The 25,471-nt window shown below is 35.3% G+C and overlaps 1 protein-coding gene across 7 annotated transcripts in view; it reads right to left on the bottom strand.

The window, feature by feature from the left end:
* LOC150099532 (rap guanine nucleotide exchange factor 6-like) overlaps positions 1-25,471 on the bottom strand; it is a 486,813-nt gene that overhangs the window by 91,664 nt on the left and 369,678 nt on the right. For all 7 annotated transcript variants that reach the window (XM_090404032.1, XM_090404034.1, XM_090404030.1 and 4 more), the window contains 2 exons: positions 18,984-19,067; positions 3,149-3,223 (listed from right to left, as the gene is read on the bottom strand). In XM_090404032.1, coding sequence (XP_090260158.1) covers positions 3,149-3,223; positions 18,984-19,067 — 159 coding nt within the window. The remainder of the gene's footprint in view (positions 1-3,148; positions 3,224-18,983; positions 19,068-25,471) is intronic.

A 25,471-nucleotide genomic window follows, 5' to 3' on the forward strand; every position in this document is an offset into this window, starting at 1 on the left:
AGGATATGTGCTTTGCATTATGGGATAGTAAGGCAAATGATGTAAAGTCATTAGCCTCTATATACAAGTAGCCCAGTTGTGAAGCCACTTCACACACAAACTGTTTGCTTACACTTGGATAAAGGATTAAACCAAGAATATAATTTCTTGGCATCTTTAATTTATAGTATAACCAAGTGAAAAAAATTTTCAACGTCTATTTCCGATCTACAAAACTCAAGTGCTGATCCTTGTTATATCCCCATGATTTCTCAACTATTTGTCAAAAGTGAAACTGATCTCGTCAACCTCTATTTGGTTGACGAGAGATCAGTCAACCTGAATTCAGTTGTTCTTCTTCCAGTTTCTTTCCCAATTTTTCCCAGCCTCTTTTCAAGTATATTTGTATAAATCTTGCAGAACACATAGTAGAGAAATTCCTCTGTAATTCTCACAGAGGCAGCTTCAGTTTTATTCCCTAGCTCTACTCCAGTCATCTGGAATTTAACTTTCTGACCAAGCCCTCTGAATTATGCAGTATAGCCACTGCAAAACTTTTATACCCCCATATTTGAGCATTTCTGGTCAAATATCATCTACTCCAGCTTCCTTTCTGCATTTCAACTTTTTGATAACTTTTTTTTTTACCTTAAGTATTGATATATACTACTATTTGGACTACTCTTGAAAATTTTCTTTTACTCTTCTGTCACCACTTGTTTTGTTTAACAGTTTTTCAAAGTAATTACTCCAGTCATCTAAGATATCCTTATCTTTAGTTTTCATGCCACCTTTATCACCTTTGATTCCTTTTATAGTACTCGTTTCCTCCATTTCTAAATTTTTTCAATAGCCTACAAAACATTTTGGTGCCTTCCTGATATTTATCTTCATATTCTTACCAAAGTCTTACCATGACTTATTTAGATACTTTTACACATAGCTTAGCTCTGTTACATTTTTCTTTGTATTCTTTTGAGGGCATCTACAGACTTATTTCCTAGGAACTTTCAAGTATGCTTTCTTCTTTCCAGGACAGCTTCTTTAAGTCCTTGTGTCCACCATGTGTTCTTATTTTTCTATTTTTGCAGACAACTTCACCACATGCTTCCTCTCTACATATGTTTCTAAACAGACTTGCAACAATTGGATTAAATAATAAGCCTGCAAGTTCTAGGATCATAACTTTTGTTCTTTCAATAAAATGTCTGGAATTTTTAAAGTAAAAATGCCTTTCCATGTGCAAGGACTTTCAGTTTGGTCTTGATAAGTTGTATGCTGAGGAATATCTATTTCTATGATGGATATCCTCTTTCACCACTAACCTCAGGAATTACTTCCTGGTAAGAAGTAATTATACCTGATATATTATCAGGTATAAAAACTATACCTGATAAAAAAAAAATGGAACACTGCACACAAGATTTATCAACACCTTCTAATCCAAGTTACTTTCTACAGAAGTAGCCAAAAATGTCACCTAATTAAGCAAAGTGAATTTAAGAACTTTGTACATGATCTGAATTTGTTGGCTATTTGTACCAGAAATGGAATGATAATGAACTAGGATTTGAACAGAAACCTAAAGAATAGAGACTATGTAATGATTCATCTAAATTCAATTCAAATTTAAAGGAATCAATAAATACAGTTATGTTCACTGCGTAATAAGAACAAAAAGCCTTCAATAACTGTAATTCATTCCACTGTTTGTACTTTTGCACTGAATGAAATTAAATAAGGAATATATTTGGCAGGAATTACACTTCTGCTTGAATTACAAGGCAGTTTTAATCAGGTATGGCACTTTCTGGTCTTATGGCAGAGAGAGAGAGGCACGGTACTAAAGTGTAAAGCAGAGTGGCCAAAAAAAAAAAAAAAAGATAAAAAAAGACTGACCCTGGGAAATAGGATGCAATACCCATTAGTGAATCTGAAGTGATATATTATTTCCCAATGAACATAAAAAGCTTAGTCTGGTGAAGAATTGTAAAAAAAAAAAACATCATGGTTTTACTTACTTAAAACGAAACCTGTCCAAAACCAAGTGACACAAAATTCAAAGATGGCATTTTATTCTGTAAATTAAATGTCTTTTGCCTGATAATATTTTCAAATATAAATTAAACTCCAATAAATTGGCTACATGGAAATCTTTAAATCTGTGTTTCATGGGTTTCAAGGAAATGAAGAGAAATCTCAACAATTTGCAGTGCCAGCATAACTATTAAAATTTAGGCTGCCAGAGGTCACTAAAACATTGCTTTTTTTTTTCTTTGCATTCTTATCTGGAATTAATCTCAGACATTTTGGGTGCTTTTAGCAATGAAAAGGATTAAGATAAGTATCAAAGAACAATACTATTAAGGAAGGCGGGATTCTATCACCACAATGAGTTGTTGACTAATGATGGTTTTTCAAAGAGAACAAAATAGTTCATTAAAGAAGAACAGCTCTGTGTAAAATTCTGAATCAGAAGACTCTGCCCCATTTTTTATGTTGTATTTGCAACCTTAACATGAATCTAAGATATTCTGATGATCGTAACTTTAATCTTGAATAACATCCATCTTTCAAAGTGCATATCAGGCGATATGTAAATTCATAATATTCAGAATACAAAAAAAGAAACAAACAAACAAAAAATTAGGGAATAACAAGAACTGCATATTACCAATTTTTGTATATCATTTTCATAAACTGATTCAGAACCTGACAATTATAGTCAGGTTCTGAATCAGTAATAATAATAATAATTCCTTAAATGGAACTATGGTAGCATCAATTTTTTTAAGAGCTCTATTTACATGGAGCACCCAAAAATTCAGCAGGAAGACAAACAAAATATTGATTACTACAATTTTTTAAGCTTTTATAATGTTCTTTTAAAATTAATTTTTTTTCATATTTTCCTTAATAAAAAAAAGTGCTTTAAATATTGTTTTATCTTCATAGTATTTTCTGTCAACTGTGTTGATTACATTCCATGTCTCCTATTTTTTCATAATTTGTCAAGTTTGCTGAGTGTAGTTTTGCAGAAGATTGCATTTTACAGGAATATAATCCCCACATTTGGCAAAGTAGATGTATATATCAGTCTATGACTTAAAATTTCTCAAGGGTAATAATATGCAACTATAAGCAAACTGATAAAAATATATAATCTTACCAGCCCATCAACAATAGTATCATTTCCAAGGTGTATGAAAGTGAGGTCTTTTTTCACCACTGGATAGAAAGGAATCTTAAGGAAGGAAGAGCATAAAAAATAACATTACATTAATATTATGATATATAATCACAACAAAAGAATTTTTTCTAACAAAAAGCTTTTTAAATTATATACATAACCTAAACAAAAAAAGAACATTATTACAAAATATGACTACATGCTGCAGGTTTGAATTCCACTGTGGGCATGGAAATCAAATGGGATGTGGGCTAACTAGTAAGTTAGCTACTAGTGTGAGAACACCAGTAGCTAAATTACTAGAGGCTTAAAGTAGCTTGAAAAAGTTTCACATTTGGTCTCTGGAGCAGGGTTTCTGGACTATGTAAAAATTATAAAAACATTCCTCACTCCATCCACAGTGCTTAGGTTAGGTACTATAGGTTTACAACCTTTTGTGGGTGGGAAACCCATAAAAAGCATCATCATAAATAGTACAATTACTTGATAGAGATGAATTATGGCAAAGGACTATGATAGCAAACAATTTGATGCAAAGGAGTATTAGGAATCTGGAAAAATTCTGAATTGGTATGATAGCTAATGCAAAATCCCAGGGAAACTAGATGGGAGGAATAGTAAAAATCTGTGTGAAAAAGCGACCATATTATGTATCGTGTTAATGAAAGAAATGTGCATTATTGTGGAAATGATTATGGGTTAAAATGAATGGATGTTTGTCTGATTCAGACTTACAAGGATATTAGCATCATGAAGGCATTAGAGAAGAATAGAGATCTGCAAGATTCAACTAGATCACGCAGATGACAGAGGTGAGTATACCAAAAAAAAAAAAAAAAAACCATGCAGGCAACTTATGTCTGTACATGAATGCTATGAGTATAAGAAAAAGGTAGAGTTGTTGTTTTGGTGAACATGTTGGGACCTCGGAGTGTAGGCATTAGTGAGATCTGGTTAGTGGTTATCAGAAGAAAATATAACTGGTATATGTAATGGATTCAGCATTTTTAGGAAAGGTAGACAAGATAGGAGAGGAGAGATTGTGCAGCTAGATTAGTTAGGGTCAGTGGCACACTCAGGATTTAATCTGAGGGGGGGGGGGGGTTTGAGTATACACACTATGCATCGCATACGACCTATGACTGAGCATCTGCAGTGATCACTAATTCATAAGTAGTATAGAAATAAAAGACACACACAACATAAATGAAAAAAATGAATTTTAATTAGGAAAAGATTTTTGGAAAATTTTCTAGTGTTTTTTCCCTTTTCTTTGGGGGGGTGCCAGGATCCCCCCCTGGATGCACCACTGGTTAAGGTAGAAAGCTATTGCTGCAATACCAGTAACAATTTTGTGTGTTGCATCGAGTGTGAGGTGAAATAAAAGAAGATCAAATACATAGTGGAGTGTTGTTACAGACCTAGTGGATCAGTTGATAGTGACAGATGAAATGCATTACCAAATGAACATGACAGGCGTAAAACAAGTAATCAATATGGGTGATTTTAATTATCTGAACATTGACTGGATAGTGGAAAAATCTCATGAGATGAATGAAACCAAATTTATTCAGCTGTTGCAAGGCAACTTCCTCAAGCAGTATGTGACAGAAGGAACTTGAGATCAAAGAGTGTTAGATCTGATGATAGTGTCAGAGGAGGTTTTAGTTAACTGACTAGTTAGTGACAGTAATCATGCTGTACTGAGTTGAGAAGCAGCTAAGTTAATGGATGTTCCATTCAGAAAAGGTTACATGCTTAACTACAATGCAGGAAATAATGATCACTTGAAGAGTATGCTAAGTTCTGCCCCATAGTATAGTTTGCTACATGAGAAAGATATTGCTATTTCATGGGAAGCATTTAAAATATACTTAAATAACAAATCCAAATGTGTCCCTAGAGTTTGAAGAATAAATAAAGTAGGAGTGAAATGGATGTGTAATCTTATTAAACAAGATATTTTTAAGAAAAAGATAATGTAGAAGGAATATTGTGTATATAAAAATGATGTCAGTTATGAAATTTATAAGGAGCAGACCAGAAGAGTTACAAATCTTATATGGAAAGCTAAAAAGGTCAAAGGAACAGTGAGATCCTTTGATCAGTCTATATGGTTTCAGCCTCAGAACAGGGAAGAATCCACAGGAGTGAAAAGAATATATGACAATCCCATTGCATATGGGTAATGTCTAAATCTGGTGTGCCCAACTATCTCCATATCAGCATCTCTGGAGGGGTGGTGAAGATTTTGGAAAAGTTAGTAAGAGTTTGTATACAGAAATGGGTTGATAGAGATGCTGCATAAATTGGAGAATAAAGGATTGGATTATAAAATATTAGCATGGATAAGAGGATAGCTGACTGACATATCAAAACGTGGTATAAGGCATGTAAGTCTGCAAAGTTTATCATCAGTCTTTACATTAATGATATTGAGATGAATTTATCAGGTGGCATACAGCTGTTTACTGATGATGCAAAGATAGGCAGAGTAATTCGGGAATGTAACTAGCATGCAGTATTGCAGAATGATCTGAACAGGCTGAAAAGTCAGCATTGTGAAAATGCTTTCAGATCATTTTGTTAAACGTATTATGCACTTTGAGTTAATGGGATATCCAATGTATTGTTGGGATTTTACTAAAAGAAACTAATTGGGCTAGGGATCTTGGAATTTTAGCAAACAGGAAGTTGAAGTTTAAGGGCCATATAGCAAAGCCTGTAAATACAACTCTGAGGTAATTGCAATGCAGAAACAAACAATCATGAAGTCATTTTCTTTTTACAAGGCCTTGATATGATTTCACATGAACTACTGTGCACAGGTCTGTTCTTTTTGGTTTTTGAGGGATACAGTGTATGAAGACAGATTGAGAATTTGTGAGCTGCAGACTCCAGCAAACAGGAGAAAGAGGGAGAACATAACTGAGACATAAATTTCTAAAAAAGGGTCATACAGGATACCAGTCAGTGGATTTTTTTTCATTTTATGGAGTGTGGGAGAAATGAGATGGCATCCAAAAAAGATGAGAATGAATGGAGTGAGAGGGAAAAAATGTAGCTCTTACTCCCTTTTTGAGAGCTAGATTTTTTTCTCATAGAGTGATGCATGATTGAAATGGATTGCCTTTGGTTGTTGTGAGTGTAGGTAGTGTGAATACATTCAAGAAAAGGAATGACAGCTGGTGTGGATGATATGCGACTCCACAGAGAGTCCCTAACTCTCTGTGAATAATAATTAATTAATTAATTAAAAATAAATCTACTAACACCTTTTTATTCTCCAAAGGAAATAGCAAGTCAATTTAGTCCTAAACGTTTTAGAAATTGGGTCAATCTCCAACCTGGCCAATTACTAATCACAATCCCCAAACTATCAGTAATTTTAATTGGTATCCAGAGAAACCTTAGAAAGAGTAAAAAGCTTTCAATACTTTGGATCGTGCATCAGCAATACAGAAAATGATATTAGAAAACGTAAACAGCTGGCTCTAGTCTTCCATAACAAACTCTGCCCCATCTGGAAATCATCATTAATATCATTAAAGACAAAATTAAGACTATATCATGCAACCAGTAGATCTATTTTCTTGTATGGTTCTCAAACCTGGACAATAAGCACCAAAAAACTACAGATCTAATTAACTCCTTTGGAACTACATGCCTCATTCAGACTGATCCTTGGATACACTTGGATGGACTGTGTCACTAACTCTGCTGTGCTAAATATGGCTAAGCAAGAATCACTTGTCAATATAGTCAAAAAACTACAACTCAGATGGCTTGGGCATCAACTCTGACATCCTGAAATCTCACCCTTTATGGAATCCCTCATCCTGTACAAACCAGAAGATGGCAATCACAGTAGAGGAAGACCATGCAAACAAATTTGGCAATACATATGTGAAACCATCAGTAGGCTAAACTGTAAAACTCCATCTCACATCTGCCAGTTAGCTCAAGATAGAGAGACTTGGAAGACCATAATTTGCAATATTTTGTTTTTAATATAAATCTATTTCCCTTTTCACATTGTGAATAAACTATGATGATCCAGGAAAAAAGAATAAGGTCTGCCACCATCTCGTGATCCCTAACACCGCTATATATTATCGCCTAAAATAGCACGAGTTATAAGGTTGATTTTGTTCAGTTGTGGCATGAAAAACTGAGTTTCATCCCTAATGTTATAGATGCAAATACATTTCAATAAGCTATAGAGGCCTATTTTAATTACTTTAGGCATTAAATTAAGTTAAATACATTTTTAAAGTTGAGAAGTCTTTTGAATCAAATAGTTTGACTAGTTCTATGTTTTGCAAAACTGAGAACACTAAAAGCCTGTGTAACAAATTTTCTTAGGAGTCCATTATTAGTATTGCTGTGCACATGGTCAATGCAATAATTTAATGCTAAATATAAGAAAAGTGGAGTTCTGTTGTAATGGCACTATTTCATTAAAACTATTGATTTTCATCATTTTCCACAATTATATAAAGATGATTTATTCAGTTTCTGGTATGAGTGAACAATAAATAACACAAGAGAACAGAGAATTTTCCAAATATGCATGGTCTGGTATGAATGCTGATTATCACTTGAGTTAATACAGTAGAGAAAAATACATGTCTAGAGATCATAATTACTAACTAAATTTATTAAGCTAATAAATTATTACAGTAATATTTTGCCTTGGCACCAGGCATCTTCATGTGCACAAAGAAATACACCAAGCATGCATACAGCAGAATGGCTAACACAGATTCAGTGAGAAGATCCTACAGTCATAATTGGCAACTTTCATGGGTGCAGTGATGTAATCTTATTGAAGGTTTTATAATGTCATGATGATGGTCCCCTAGATTTTGGGTCAAGTTAGACATCTGAATCTGTTAAGATCTGGCAAATGTATACAGGCAAATGCAATGCTGTGACAGATTCTAGAAATAGTCTCTTAGATTTATAACTGCTTCTCTATAAAATGGAGATTTTGTTCCATTGGATCTGGTTATCTATATCCATGACATGGATACAGAAAGTTCTTACACTGTAGAAAAACTGCTACTTTCATTGATGCTCTTTCATTCAACACAAGAAATAGAAGTCCTACAAACATCATCCTGGGAAGGTAGTGAATGCTGTTTGACGTTTGTCTTTTTTTTTTATATTTCATGGATATCATCATTATCAAATTCCAGATATGTATCCTCACAGGGTGTACAGGATATTATTATAGTACAAGAAAAGGTTATATCAATGCTGACTCATTATCGACAATTTTCCTCCATCTTAATGTGTTATCCATCAAGACTCCAATATTATCAGATCTTAAATTTGTCTTCTAAAGGTAAGAAAGTTTTAAAGCGAATAAAAGTTGAGCAGCTCTCAGATGTGAACTGTAGACTAAAATACAGAAAGATTATTGAAGAAAAAATGAAAGAGTTTGAGAACAGGAATCAAACCTTGGAGATTCAGTGGTAAACTCTGAAGAAAACATTGATTGATTCTGCCAGAGAGGCATGTGGTGAGGTTGTGTGCAAGGATACAAAAATCAGAACTCCCTGGTGGACACAGGAAGTTAAAGAGGCAGTGAAGGAAAAGAAGAAAGCATATCAAAAGTTCCTGGCAAATAAGTCAGCTTTTACTCTTACAGAATACAGAGATAAATGTAAGAAAGCTAAACAGTGTGTAAAACTAGATTAACAAAAGTCATGGGAGGATTTTGGCAAGAATATAGAAAATAAATATCAAGAAGGTGGCAAAATATTCTGGAGGTTGTTGAAGAAGCTTAGGAATGGAGGAAAGAGTGCTGTAAAAGGAGTTAGAGATGATAAAGGTGACATGAAAACAGGAGAAAAAGATATCATTGAAGTATGGAGTAATTACTTTGAAAAACTGCTAAATGAAACAAGCAGTGATGACAGCACAGTGATAAAAAACACTAAACAGGCATGCAGTCAGAAATACATATCCATACTTGAAGTAGAAAAAGCCATCAAAGGCTTGAAATGTGGAAAGGCAGCAGGAGTAGATGATATTCGACCAGAAATGCTGAAGTATGGTGGTATAAAAGTCTTACAGTGGCTGCACTGCATAGTTCAGAAAGCCTGGACAGAGGGACGAATTCCCAATGATTGAAGTAGAGCTCTCATAGTACCCATATATAAAAAGGGAAATAAAACTGAATGTGAGAATTACAGAGGTATTTCCCTAATGAGTGTTCCTGGCAAGATCTATGCAAGTATACTTGAGAAACGGTTGAGAAGAATTGTGGAAGAAAAGCTTGGTGAAGAACAAGCTGGATTCAGGCCAAATAGAGGCTGTCAGGATCAGATCTTTACGACAAATAGTCGAGAAAGCATGGGAATATAACAAAGATCTGTATTTAAGTTTTGTCGATTTGGAAAAGGCATATGACAAGGTGCCAAGAGAGAAGCTATTCAATATGCTGCAGTTATATGGTGTCAATGGGGCATTATATCAAGCAATACTCAGTCTTTATTTGAGTTGTGAGTCAGCAGTTAGAATTGAAGGAAGTACAGGAAGATGGTTTAATGTTAAATCTGGTGTGAGACAAGGATGTACATTATCCCCTCTGTTATTCATTATCTATATGGATCACATTATGAAGAAAAGTGGTATTAAACCTGATATTAAAATTGGAGATGTTAATGTCAGCTCTTTGCTTTATGCGGATGATGTTATACTTCTAAATAAATCCGCTACAAGTCTGCAAGGTTCTCTGACTAAATTGAATAGCTGTTATAATAGATATGGTATGAAGGTCAGCAACAAAAAGACAAAGACAATGAAAATAGGCAGAATCATTGAAAATTTCAACTGTGTTGTGAATGGAGAACCTGTGGAACAAGTAAAACATTTCAGCTACTTAGGCACGATTTTTACTGAAGATGGTAAATTAAATATAGAAATAGATAACAGAATCAGCAAAGCTGGTATGGTGGAAAGTCAATTGAATAAATTCATATGGAATAAGAGAGAAATTAGTCGGAACACTAAATTAGCTGTATACAAGACAGTGTTCAAACCAGTTTTAACTTATGGATCTGAGAGCTGGGTCAGAAGTAAAACACTTGACCAGAGACTAGAGACCGCAGATATGAGAGTCCTGAGAAAGATTAGAGGCGTGAACAGATTGCCTCAATGGCAATATCATATTAAAAATGAGGATATTAGGAAAGAACACTTGACATTGTCAGCATCCAGGAATGCGTTAGCAGAGCTAATCTCAGGTGGTATGGTCACTTAAATAGAATGGGAGAGGAAAGATTAGCAAAAGAAGTGTTCTCTGCCAGGTTGGCAGGAAAACGACCCAGAGGAAGACCAAGATGTAGGTGGATTGATACAGTACAAAGTACCTTAGACGATAGAAATATAAGATCTGATAATGTTGGAGTCTTGACAAGTAACAGACTGATTTGGAGGAAAATTATAGATAGGAAGTTAGTAATAATGTAATTTTTTCATGTAGTACTGTCATATCCTGTACACCCCTTGAGGGTACATGAATGGGAGAGAAAAAGTTAATTTTCTCTTTTGGCAGAGATACATATCTGTGAACATTTGTTCACAGGTTTGTATCTCTGCCAAACACAGTTTAATCGAATGAAAACATCCTTCACAAAAATAAACCATTTCTTAAAGGAGACTTCACAAATAGAGCTATGAAGAATTTCACAAATTTCAGGAATTCTGTTAAACATTCAACACTGTTATCGATTTTTTTTTCCGTATACATATATATACGAGGACATCCAGAAAGCAAGTTCCAATGGGCTGTCAGAGAAACAAAAAATATACTTACAAAAAAAAACTTTATTGGAAATTAAAGTAGACATCTTTAACTACTTTTCTACATAATTTCCACCATTGTTCAGGCACTTTTCAAAATGGGGCACCAAGAGTTGTATACCTTTGTCATAGAAGGTTGCCGCCTGTGATGCAAACCACGTATTGACTGCTTCTTTGATTTTTTTTTTTTAATTGCTCAACTTTCTGAATGTTGAAAGAAAATATTACTTTGACTATCATTAATAAGGGTGAAAGTGACATAACATCTTGGAAGAAAATTTGATAAAGAATTTGGTATAAGCTCACAGACAACTTCAGACATCAAAAAACAAAAATAAGTAATAATGAGAAAATAACTATAATTTTATTTTCAGTCTTAAGAGTGAGTGTGTGTGTGAGAAGGAAGTAGAGAGAGAGAGAGAAGAAATACCTGTTGAAAATATTAAAAGAAGAGGAAAAAGAAATTAGAAATGTCACTATTAAATAAATCCAGTATGACCATACATACTTCCTCAAGAATATGAAATTTAATAAAACTAAATACATAAGAGCAAAATAAATCCTACAACAAATTGATGTCAAAAATGACAGCTGACATTGTGCAATGTGATGTTCATCATATAATTCTCTGAATTTCAGAACTCTCATGAAAGCAGACTACACCTGGTAAATTTAGCATGAGGTCATGGTTTTTGATGCATTCAGTTGTAGATTCTTAGAAGTTTCTTTAAAATTACAAATATAGTTATTAAAGTCAATATGTAGAATTTCTATTAGTTCTTTTTATCAGAAATTAGCTGACTGCTTTAATCTTTAAAAGGTACCTGTGGCACGACTATAAACAACAAATTACACAATTACCACGGTAATTAACTTTAATGAAAGTACAGATATTTTGTACTGAAAATAACAGTACATCAGCGCACAGAAACAAGCAAATCAAAGAAACGGGAATACAAGGTACATTACAATAATTGGTTTGCCAATTAAAAACGGTTGCCGTGTGCTAGAAATTAATATATTAAATTTTTTTGGGGGGAAATTATCATTTTATGTAACCACCAAAACTATTTTAATATTATATCTTAATATATTAATTTCTAGCACATGGCAACCATTTTTAATTGGTAAACCGATTGTTGTATGTACTTTGTATTCTGGTTTCTTTGATTTGCTTGTTTCTACTCACTGATGATGTACTGTTATTTTCAGTATGAAATATCTGTACTTTCATTTCATTAAAGTTAATTACTGTGGTTTTCGTGTAATTTGTTGTTTATAGTTGACTGCTTGATATTTCTGATTTTCAGTATGATTTGTAAGATCTCTCATTCTCTCAGTGTCTTTGAATTGTTTTTCATGTATATTTCTCCGGAATGGGTCTGTCTGCCTGACAATATATGTGACATGGCAGGAAAATTTCATGTAGACGACTACTTGATAGATGGATGTTGTTGCTTGACTTATTTAAGCATTTAGGAAATTTTCTCGTGTTAAAGCCAGTTTCATACTGTTTTAGCATGACAGCTATTTTATCTATATTTTTGACATACAGTAAAAGTGTATTCTTGTAGTTTTTATTTATCTATTTGTGAAGTTGGGCAGAGTATTGTTAAAAAGAAAGATGAAAGTAAAATACAAGCTGCAGAGATGAGATTTTTAAAAGCAATAAAAGTATGCACAAAATTGGACCATATAAGAAACAAAGACATCATAAAAGAACTAGATATTTATAACATTAATGAAAAGATAGTATATTGGTTACATAGATTGATGATTGGATCTCTGAATGATACTAGAAAGTTGTGTGTGTGATGGAGCAGTTTCTTAAAAAAGGAGGGTAACCAGTGACATTCCCCAGATTCTGTTCTTGAGCCTCTCTACTATTCAACTTGTTTGTAAATAATAGATCATGTGGACTGACTGGGGATCTTCAGTTGTTTGCTGATGATGCAGAGTTGGGGAGAATTATAAATAGCACTGCCGATGTTAATTCTCTTCAGGAAGATCTGAACAGACTTTTGACTTGGATAAAGGAGTGGGGGGGGAGGTTGTAGTTTTAATATCAATAAGTGCAAAGTGTTGCATTTTGGAGTGCAGAAATATAAGGCTGTGTACTATATCGATGGTGCTGTACTGCAGGAAGTGGATAAGATTAGAGATTTGGGAGTGATGGCTGACAGTAGACTGAAGTTTAGAGGGCATATTGCAAGTGTTGCAAAGACTGCACATCATAATGCTGCTATGATAAGAAGTACTCCAACATGTAGGAATAAGGGAGTGGTCGTGCCACTGTATAAAGCACTGGTCAGACCACACTTGGACTATTGTGCTTAAATTTGGTCACCTGGTTATCAGTGTGATGTGGAAACATTAGAGAGGGTCCAAAGATGAATGACTAAGACAATTTCAGGACTTTGGAATGCTGGCTATGGAGAGAGTTTGAAGAAATGTGGATTGCAGAGTTTGGTGGATAGGAGGGAAAGAGGTGATATGATAGAGACATTTATGTTAGTGAGGGGATTTTATTGGATTAATCCAGAGATTATAAAAAGAGTAGAAGGCAAGATGGGGGAAGAACCAGCAGTCATACCTGGAAGTCATGCAAGAGTGTGGTGAAGAGGGGTGCAAGGAGTAGATTTTTTACATGGAGAATTGTGAATGAAACACATGACCAGAATGTGTTATTAATGCAAGGAGTGTTAAGGATTTTAAGATTCAGTATAATAAATATGTTATCAGCTTAATGACCCCTCCCCAACCCTCACGATGAGTCTGCCAACTCCATGGAGAGTGAAATAATAATAATATTTTTGGCCTGTAAAGACAGCAGTTTATTCCGATTAAAGAGATGCAGAGACAATAACCTTATTCCGATCTGCCTGATGCAGATCGGAATAAGGTTACTGTCTCTGCATCTCTTTAAAAAGGCCAGCCGATTGATCAAGAGAGAAATACGAATCTTTAGCTTACCATAGCAATTGCAGCGCTTGTGGGTATCATTTCCATGGATGATCTGAATCCTTTCTTTTAGGCTTACACGGTGATCTGAATGCATTTTTGAAAATTATGGAGACAACTACCGTGTTTGAATAAAAACTTTAGTTTAATATAACTAAAATCTACATTTGACGTTTCGACCTTTATGTCAAGGTCATCTTCTGGAGCATACAACTATTCACAGGAAACAAGCTACACTACAATCAAACTGGTTTGTTAAAGACACTGACCAACCGCTACAACAATTGTTGGCCTGACCTCTGGTGGAAAAAAGATGATTTAAAGAGATGCAGAGACAATAACTTTATTCCAATCTGCATCAGGCTAAAAAAAGAAATTTACGTCCGCTAAGGCACTCCGTATTTATGACCGCACAGAAAAAGCAATGCTTAGAGAACAGATTCAAACAGCCCACCAAAACCTAGCTACAACACAAAATCCGGTTTCAAAATTACAATCCGAACTATCGAACTATATTAATCCAGACATTCTACAAGTACTTGAAAGAATTATTGACAATTCGGCCAAATATACTCTGGAAAAGAATAAAGAAAAACTCAAGACGAAATTCCACAGTTTGAAACAACGGCAAAATATGGTGGACAATCACAGGACTCCTCCCCGATAAACACCAACAATGAACAACAAACAAGGAGCGACCAACCAACGACAAGCAAGAACCATGTGATTAACCTATCACGCCACACCCTGAACAATGGCGAACTTACACTACTGAATCAAGGACTGAACTACGCAATAGCACCTAAAAAGGTAAACAAATTGGATTTTATCTACCACATTGAAAGAGGCATCAGGTCCCTACCTAACAATATAGCAGATAAAATACGACTAGAAACTAGTAATATCCTGAACACTAAGAAAACCATATAGAACAACCTCACAAAAACAGAATTAGCAGCAATTAGATCATTAAAAGCCAAACAAAACATAATAATAATGAAAGCAGATAAAGGCAATGCCACTGTTATCCTTGACAGGTCAACATACGTACTTCAAATGAATCAACTAGTAGCCGATAACAACACATATAAAATGGTAAATTATAACCCAACAAAAAGGATAAAGGATAAAACAGAGAAACTACTCAAGTCTGTCACTTCTTGGCCACCAAACATGGTTAGAAAACTCAAACCCCACTACACCCACCCCCCAGAATATATGGGGTTCCGAAAATACACAAACAAAATGTGCCCCTTCGACCAATCGTGGAAGGAATAGACAGTCCTAATTACCACTTGGCCAAGAAATTAGTCACTTGATTCCGCCACTTGGCCAAGAAATTAGCGGCAACACTCAAGGAGTTGGTAGGTCATTCCCCCTCCTACATAAAAAACACACAACACTTTATAAACAAAATTAAAAACATAACACTCGACAAAGATGACTTATTAGTCAGTTTCGACGTTTCTGCCCTTTTCACTAATGTCCCCATCAATGACACAATTCTTCTACTACAGAACAAATTTCCGTCTGACATTACGGCCCTCTTTGCCCACGTACTACAGTCCAGTTACTTCGTGCGGCAAAACAAATTTTACCTACAGAAAGAAGGTACAGCCATGGGCTCACCACTATCTCGCCCCCCCCCCCAATCGCTAACATCTATACGGAAACCTTTGAGCAAAGGGCTCTTGATTCCGCCAGGCTAAGACTGACCGTCTGGCTTAGATACATTGACGACGTGTTCGCGATCTGGCCGCACGGGCGACAAACGCTAAACACATTCCTTAGCCACCTGAACAAGCAACACGAATGCATACAATTTACCATTGAAATCGAAAACCAAAATTTGCTCCTGTTCCTAGACACACTAGTCACACATCTTCCTTCAGGCAGTCTATCCTTCATGGTCTACTGAAAACCGACACACACTGGCCAATACATACATGCTAATTCATACCACCACCCATCACAAAAATATGGAGTCATTAACATCCTTAAAAACAGAGCTACAACAATTTGCTCTAACCAGCAAGCCCTGAAACAAGAACTAAAAATCATCAATGACACATTCATAAATAATGGCTATAACAAAAATACTGTTAATAAAATACTCCATAAAACTACAACAAAAACGAATCTAGATTACAGTAAAACCATAGCCATCCCATACATTAAAGGGTTATCGGAAAAAATCAACAGAATCCTACAACATTATAACCTCAATGCCACTTTTAAACCACCCACTAAACTTAAAACCATATTCAACTCCTCTAAGGATCCTCTCCTCCCATTAGCACATCCTGGAGTCTATTGCATCCGCTGCACCTGTAATTTACCGTACATTGGTGAAACAGGACGGACAATCTCTATACTCAAGAAAGAACACATTAGACACATTAAATATAACCATTATGGTGAAGCAGGCCTCTCAGACCATGCACTCAACACCTTACACCAAATCAACTGGAAAAGTACCTGCTCTTTACACCGAACAAAAACCGGGTACGAAAGGAAATTTAAGGAAGCCTGTGAAATCCTGATAAACCACCCAAATATCAACAACAAAGATTGGTATGAAAATTCCAAGGATCTGGATGGCACACATTCAGCCTACCTAATATATAAGATCCAGTATAAGTCAGGACTCTAGCCAATCCTCAGCTAGTATTAGAAACCATTCCATACCAACTGGCTGGAATGTGTACATGATGTTAATATATGTATATAGATAGATACTTGTTGTTGTGCCCAATGTATTTCTACAACCAACAAATAACACTCATAATAGGACTCTAGTGTTGATGTATAATTTTTATTTTTTATTTATTTTTTATTTTTATATATATATTTTTTTTCCACCAGAGGTCAGGCCAAGAATTGTTGTAGCAGCTGGTCAGTGTCTTTAACAAACCAGTTTGATTGTAGTGTAGCGTGTTTCCTGTGTATAGTTGTATGCTCCAGAAGATGACCTTGACATAAAGGTCTAAATGTCGAATAGATTTTAGTTATATTAAACTAAAGTTTTTATTCAAACACGGTAGTTGTCTCCATAATTTTCAAAAATGCATTCAGATCACCGTGTAAGCCTAAAAGAAAAGATTAGCTAAATATTTTGTAGCGTTATGTATATGGCAGTGAATGTACAGTACCTATAATTAGTTGCAACAAAAAGTCCTGATTGTGAATTTTTGGATGTTCTGCAGACCTGTGGGACAATAAGTGACAACATTTTGATGCTAACGGATCTTTAAGCCAGACAATTTCCAAACTTAAAATGATAATTATCATTTCTTGCTTCATTTCTTAGCATTTCAAACTAATGTACCTCAGGTGCTAGTGATAAAACAACAGCCTGTCAAGTGAAAGTTACGAGTTCTGATTCCAACTTTTGGAATATAAGTTGTTAAAGAAATTTAACATTAATATTAACATAATATTTTTTTTGGATGATTACATTTTGAAAATGCTACCATTTCAATATGAAAAGGATCACATCTGAAACTGATCCATCTCCACCCCCTAATCTTTTTGTGACTCCCACTCATGAAAGGTAAATCTATACATTAGAACTGTGGATGGACATTTTTATTTATTTATTTATTTTTAATCAATTTCATATATTTTTTGTATTCTTTTATATATTTACATAATCCAAACCTCTGCTCTACAGACCAAACATGGAACTTTTTCAAGTCAATTCAAGCCCCCAGTAAGCAGGGAAATGGTCTCACACTGAATGATGAAAATCATCTCTCACCTAAGGACAATTGCAAACATCCACATCAGGATTCAAACTTGTAGCCTGTTGGTTGGAGAGTTCATATGCTAACCACTCAGCTAAATGAGGCCAGTAAGGGATATTATTTAACATACTTTACATATTAGGGATATATAAAATAGTTTAGGATAACTTTTAAAAATCATTTTTTTCTAACATAATTGCTATGGGAAACTGTGAGCAAGAGGGTGAGGAGTGGTTTCTTTGCATAGAGGGTGGTTGAACCGTGGAATGCATTGCCTGATAGAGTGATGAAAGCGAGGATGGTCAATGAGTTTAAGGAGTATGATAGACTTTGTGTTTCCTAGGAGGGACCTCCCCACGATGAGTCTTGATAGACGTGTTTCCAAGGAAGGACCTCCTGCGACGAGTCTTTTGACTCCTTGGAGGCCTTAATAATAATAATAATAATAATAATAATAGTCTTAAGACATTACATACAATTTGATCCTTTTATTTATTTACATTTAAAACACAATAATAAAGCTGCTTTATGTCATTGCCTACTTTAGCTATGGAGAAGTGTAGAGATAGTTTTAAATTAAATGAAATTAAATCTAAGCAAAACTAAAACAATGAAAATAGGAAAAGATGAGGAAAAAATTTCAATAAATTTAGAAAATCATATGCTTGAACAAATAAAGCAATTTACATATTATGGTAATATTATTACTCACAACCTCAACACAGAAGCAGTAAAATACAGACTTAACAAAGGATGGTCTAATATGAATAAATAAAACAAAATATGGAAAATTAACAGCATTTCAAAAAACCTCAAACTAAAACTCTATAAAAGCATTATTATACCTACAGCAACATATGGAGCTGAGACATGGACACTCAACACAAATTAAACTATAGAGAAGATATCATAGCTATAATTCTTGAACAGTAATTAAGATGGTTTGGAAAACTCTAGAGAATTTTCTCTCAAAGATTACCAAATATAGTCTTGAATAGAATCACTGGAGGAAGACTATCAACAGGCAGACAAAAAAAAAGGCTCAGTCTCTGAAGGAAAGGTCACAATTATTGAGCTTCAGAGAGAAGAAGAAATGGGCTAATTTGTATTTAAAACTTTACTTTGAAATAAATTGAATTTGTGCAAAACTATTGGTTAACTAGGGAATGAATCCCCTTCAGATTATAAGGAGACACCGAATTATCTTACACTAATTTAATTGATTTCTTGTAGCTTTTATGAAAGTAACTTATATTAATGGATTAAATATATTAAAGTAATAAGAGTGATACCATTGGTGGCTGACTGTATTCACTAGTAAGGAGATTTCTGTACTTGCACATATTCCTGGAAGGATCCATCAGATCTTGAAGGTCCTATGAAGAAGATCATATAAATAAAATATATATGAAATACTTTCTTTCACGTCTAAAATTTTACACTATCCTACCTTGCATTTCTCAAGAAAGTACAATGAGAACACACACACACACACAGTGATTGCTCAATTATTCCAATTTTTATAAGACAAAATCTTTAACTGACCTTTGAACAGGTTAATGTATATTAAACAACTTCTAGCACAGTTATCAAATCCTTTAATTATCAAACCTGCAAATTTCTTTCTTGCTGTGATTGGATAACTGAAGGGTGTGTGTGTGTGTGTGTGTGTGTGTGTGTGTGTGTGTACAGTAATTTTCTGCATGGATAAGGTATATACAGTATCTATACACAGGATATATATAATTTTTATTACAAGAGACCTCCAGGAAAGCTGCATATCTTGATTCAATTTACAAATTATGGACTTGACAACCATGTTATAAATAACTATTTTAATTCCATGACATTTCGACCTTCATATTAAGGTTATCGATGGAGTATATACAAATATACAAGGACAATCAGTTACATTTCACACAGTAAGCTAAAGAAACAATGATTTGATCACCAGTTATTCTACTGGCATGACCTCTAGTGGGAAAAAAACAATAACAGATAAAAATTAAAAATTAATTAAATATTTGGAAACTACCTCAAAGCTAAATTCTATTTAAGATAACATGAGAGAAACATTCTTTCATGTAGATAGTTCATCATCAAATTCCTGATATGTACCCTCAAGGGGTGTACAGGATATGACAGTACTACATGAAAAAATTACATCATTACTAACTTCCTATCTACAATTTTCCTCCAAATCAGTCTGTTACTTGTCAAGACTCCAACATTATCAGATCTTATATTTCTATCGTCTAAGGCACTTTGTACAGTATCAATCCACCTATATCTTGGTCTTCCTCTGGGTCGTTTTCCTGCCAACCTGGCAGAGAATACTTGTTTTGCTAATCTTTCCTCTCCCATTCTATTTAAGTGACCATACCATCTGAGATTAGCTCTGCTAACGCATTCCTGGATGCTGACAATGTCAAGTTCTTTCCTAATATCCTCATTTTTAATATGATATTGCCATTGATGCCATCTGTTCACGCCTCTAATCTTTCTCAGGACTCTCATATCTGCGGTCTCTAGTCTTTGGTCAAGTGTTTTACCTCTGAACCAGCTCTCAGATCCATAAGTTAAAATTGGTTTGAACACTGTCTTGTATACAGCTAATTTAGTGTTCCGACTAATTTCTTTCTTATTCCATATGAATTTATTCAATTGACTTCCCACGATACCAGCTTTGCTGATTCTGTTGTCTATTTCTATATTTAGTTTACCATCTTCAGTAAAAATTGTGCCTAAGTAGCTGAAATGTTTTACTTGTTCCACAGGTTCTCCATTCACAACACAGTTGACATTTTCAATGATTCTGCCTATTTTCATTGTCTTTGTCTTTTTATTGCTGACCTTCATACCATATCTATTACAACAGCTATTCAATTTAGTCAGAGAATCTTGCAGACTTGTAGCGGATTTATTTAGAAGTATAACATCATCTGCATAAAGCAAAGAGCTGACATTAACATCTCCAATTTTGATATCAGGTTTAATACCACATTCCTTCATAATGTGATCCATATAGATAATGAATAACAGAGGGGATAATGTACATCCTTGTCTCACACCAGATTTAACATTAAACCATCTTCCTGTACTTCCATCAATTCTAACTGCTGACTCACAACTCAAATAAAGACTAAGTATTGCTTGATATAATGCCCCATTGACACCATATAACTGCAGCATATTGAATAGCTTCTCTCTTGGCACCTTGTCATATGCCTTTTCCAAATCGACAAAACTTAAATACAGATCTTTGTTATATTCCCATGCTTTCTCGACTATTTGTCGTAAAGTGAAGATCTGATCCTGACAGCCTCTATTTGGCCTGAATCCAGCTTGTTCTTCACCAAGCTTTTCTTCCACAATTCTTCTCAACCGTTTCTCAAGTATACTTGCATAGATCTTGCCAGGAACACTCAGTAGGGAAATACCTCTGTAATTCTCACATTCAGTTTTATTTCCCTTTTTATATATGGGTACTATGAGAGCTCTACTCCAATCATCGGGAATTCGTCCCTCTGCCCAGGCTTTCTGAACTATGCAGTGCAGCCACTGTAAGACTCTTATACCACCATACTTCAGCATTTCTGGTCGAATATCATCTACTCCTGCTGCCTTTCCACATTTCAAGCCTTTGATGGCTTTTTCTACTTCAAGTATGGATATGTATTCCTGACTGCATGCCTGGTCAGTGTTTTTTATCACTGTGCTGTCATCACTGCTTGTTTCATTTAGCAGTTTTTCAAAGTAATTACTCCATACTTCAAGTATATCTTTTTCTCCTGTTTTCATTTCACCTTTATCATCTCTAATTCCTTTTACAGCACTCTTTCCTCCATTCCTAAGCTTCTTCAACAACCTCCAGAATATTTTGACACCTTCTTGATATTTATTTTCTATATTCTTGCCAAAGTCCTCCCATGACTTTTGTTTAGCTAGTTTTACACACTGTTTAGTTTTCTTACATTTGTCTCTGTATTCTGTAAGAGTAAAAGCTGACTTATTTACCAGGAACTTTTGATATGCTTTCTTCTTTTCCTTCACTGCCTCTTTAACTTCCTGTGTCCACCAGGGAGTTCTGATTTTTTTATCCTTGCACACAACCTCACCACATGCCTCTCTGGCAGAATCAATCAATGTTTCCTTCAGAGTTTGCCACTGAATCTCCAAGGTTTGATTCCTGTTCTCAAACTCTTTCATTTTCTTTTCAATAATATTTCTGTATTTTAGTCTACAGTTCACATCTGAGAGCTGCTCAACTTTTATTCGCTTTAAAACTTTCTTACATGTTATTCTTTTCAATATGAAATTCAATTTTATCCTGCTCAAGACTAAATAGTGATCACTTCCAATTTCAAATCCTCTGTACACTCTGGTGTCCTGCACCAGGGAGAAAACATCACTATCAACAATAACATAGTCAATGAGACTTTTCTTATTCCTAGCCTCTTCTCTCCATGTGAATTTGTGCACATTTTTATGTTGGAACATGGTGTTAGTAATAACCAGTCCATGTCCTGAGCAGAAATCCAACAGATATTTGCCATTATTATTAGCTTTGCTCTTTTCTCCAAATTTTCCCAAAATATTTTTATATGTCTCACAATCATTTCCTACTCTGCTATTTAGATCCCCAACAAGGACCAACTTTTCCTTTTTCATTGTGTCAGTTGCTTTTTCTAAAGCCTCAATGATGTCCTATTTTTTACCATGACAATTGTTATATTAGATTTAAGATTCTGGATTATCTACAGTCCTTTATAGTTAGCTCTTAGGGAGAAAAGTTCCGTGGGTAGAACATGTGCATTCCATATGCTTGGGATTTTTAAGCCATCATTATTGTTCAGATTGCGGTGGTTGATAAGAATCTCACAGGCTTCCTTAAACTTGCGTTCATACCATGTTTTGGTGTAATGTAAACAACTGGTGCTTTTCCAGTCAATTCTATGTAGTGTTTAGGGCATGATCAGAAAGGCCAGCTTCACCATAGTTATTATATTAAATGTGTCGTTTATGTTCCTTTTGTCTGATAGGAATTGTGCGTCCTGTTTCCACTATATATGGTAGATTACAGGTGCAATAAATACGGTATACTCCAGTGTGGGCCAGCAGAGGGAGTGGGTCTTTGGATGAGTTGGGTAAGCTTTTTAATTTTGCAGGAGGTTTAAAGTGGCTTTAAAGGAGGTTTGAGATTTAAATACAACCTCAAAGCCACCTTTAAACCTCCTTCAAAATTAAAAAGCTTACTCAACTCATCCAAAGACCCACTCCATCTGCTGGCCCACCCTGGAGTTATTTATAACACTGTTGTAAAGTCCATAATTTGTAAAATGAATGCTGATCACCATGGAACACTAAAAGAAAGGACTGCATATCTTGAATTTATACTCACCATCTCTAAAGGCAAGCCATTCCAATCATGCAAATGCTTCATGAGAGAAAAATCTAGTTCTTATCCCTTTCTTAACTATATTCATTCTCAGCTACCATACATGACTTTCAACTTCACCCCACTCTCCATAAAAGTTAAAAATTCCATCCACTGGTATCTTAGATGACAATTTCAGACATTTATAAGTCCCAATCATACCACCCCTTTATTTTCCCATTTGCTCAAGTCTGCAGCCCACAAATTCTTGATCTTTCCTCACAATTGGATAAGTGATAGGGGGCACTATCACCTATTAGTACTCTGAATGTATTTAGAGTACTAACAGATTTTGAGTAACTAGGTTACTCAAAATCTGTACCCCCATATTTTATCGTTATGACAAGTGCTTTTTTTTCCAAAATAGACAGTACATGGAAATCATGGCAGTGAGTACTAAGGAGATAATTACTTCTACACAATCCATAAGTACTTAGAGTGCATCAAGTCAGTTTATTTACTCAAATATCAGCCACATGTAAGCATTTGCATGATATTTGCTCCCAATTGTATTGTACATATGGAGTCGGCCTGACCTAACTTTTGCCCAGAGAGAGCAAGCACATCAACTACAAAAACAACTTTGAGACAAATGCCAACATGGAGACGACAGTTGGATCATCGACTACAAACAAGGAAAGTTGGTGCAGAAATCAGGCACTGCAGAGGAAGTGTGAATGCCCCTTCTGGTCAAATATATGACCCACAGTCTTATATATTCACTTCGACATCCACGGCCTCAACTTGTTTACCAAACCCCACTTACTCTTCCTGACAGAGACCCAAATCTTCTCACCCCCACTTCTCCCAGCATTACTCAACCTGAGATGAATAATGCTGGGAGGAGTGGGGTGAGAAGACTCCTCTCGACATCAAGGGTGGCACCTGTGCATACATCTGCTCTAACATACCATGCCAAAGAACACCCAACTTAGAATTGCCCAACTCTGACTTTCTTTGGTTGAAAATCTTCCTGTCCCAATCAGTCAAATTTATTTGCTGACTCTATTGCTCCCCTAATGCTACCAACCACTCTGAGCTATTTAACTTCCTCTCCTTGCCATCTCAGCTTCCAAAAAACTAGAATTTCTCTTTTGCCGAGTGGTTAGTGTATCCACTCTCCAGCCAAAAAGGCTGCAGGTTCGAATCCCACTGTGGGCATGGATGTTTGTGATTGTCTGTGAAAATACTAGTGGTGATGATGGGTGGTAGATGGTGTTGGTGTGGTTGCAGTTAGTTGTAGTTGGTGGATTGAATGGTGGAGACAGAGAGATGTAGGGCAGGTGTCCTACCTCAATGAGTCTTTGGACTCCCTGGAGGTGTCATGTAATAGTAATATACATCAACTTCCACTGCACTCAATTCTGATCTTCAAGCCATCCTCCAATGGGGCTCAGATAATCTCATCAATTTCACTGCTAGCCAAACCCAGTTCTGTCTTATTTCTCACAATAAAAAAAGAACCATTTTTTCCAGTGATACTCAACATTTATATCTCTAGACAAGATGAGATTCTCTTCTTGGAATCATCCTGACACTAAGCCTCTCCTGGCATAAACACATGACAACTATTGCCAACTCAGCTTCCAAAAAACTAGAATTTCTCTTTTGCTTAAGGCATTACTTCACCTCTGAAGAGCTGTTAACTTTATACAAATTGCAAATCTGCCCAGTCATTTAATACTGCTCTCACACAATTAGGGTGGCACAATGTAGAAGAAAGAGGGCAATCAGATTGATAAATAACCCACTTCTTACCAGCTCATTCTACCCGCTTTTACACAGGCATTGGTTTCTGCAATATGAACAGTATGGTTTATAAATGTTTCCATGGCAATTGTTCATATGAAATAACATCAAAAATTCCTCCACTCTGTACTAAATCCATTGGAACATATGCAACTGCCACCCAATATCCCTTCACAGTACAACTCAATTATTTTCCTCATCATCATCAAATTCCTGACACGTACCCTCAAGGGGTGTACAGGATATGATAGTACTATATGAAAAATTTACATCATTACTAACTTCCTATCTGCAATTTTCCTCCAAATCAGTCTATTACTTGTCAAGACTCCATTATCAGATGTTATATTTCTACTGTCTAAGGCACTTTGTATCCTATCAATCCACCTATATCTTGGTCTTCCTCTGGGTCGTTTTCCTGCCAACCTGGCAGAGAACACTTGTTTTGCTAATCTTTCCTCGCCCATTCTGAGATTAGCTCTGCTAACGCATTCCTGGATGCTGACAATGTCAAGTTCTTTCCTAATATCCTTGTTTTTAATATGATATTGCCATTGATGCCATCTGTTCATGCCTCTAATCTTTCTCAGGACT

This window comes from Typopeltis vanoorti, chromosome 14 (assembly GCF_054136105.1).
Source record: "Typopeltis vanoorti isolate ZY-2024b chromosome 14, IOZ_Tvanoo_1.0, whole genome shotgun sequence".
NCBI classification, from domain to species: domain Eukaryota; kingdom Metazoa; phylum Arthropoda; class Arachnida; order Uropygi; family Thelyphonidae; genus Typopeltis; species Typopeltis vanoorti.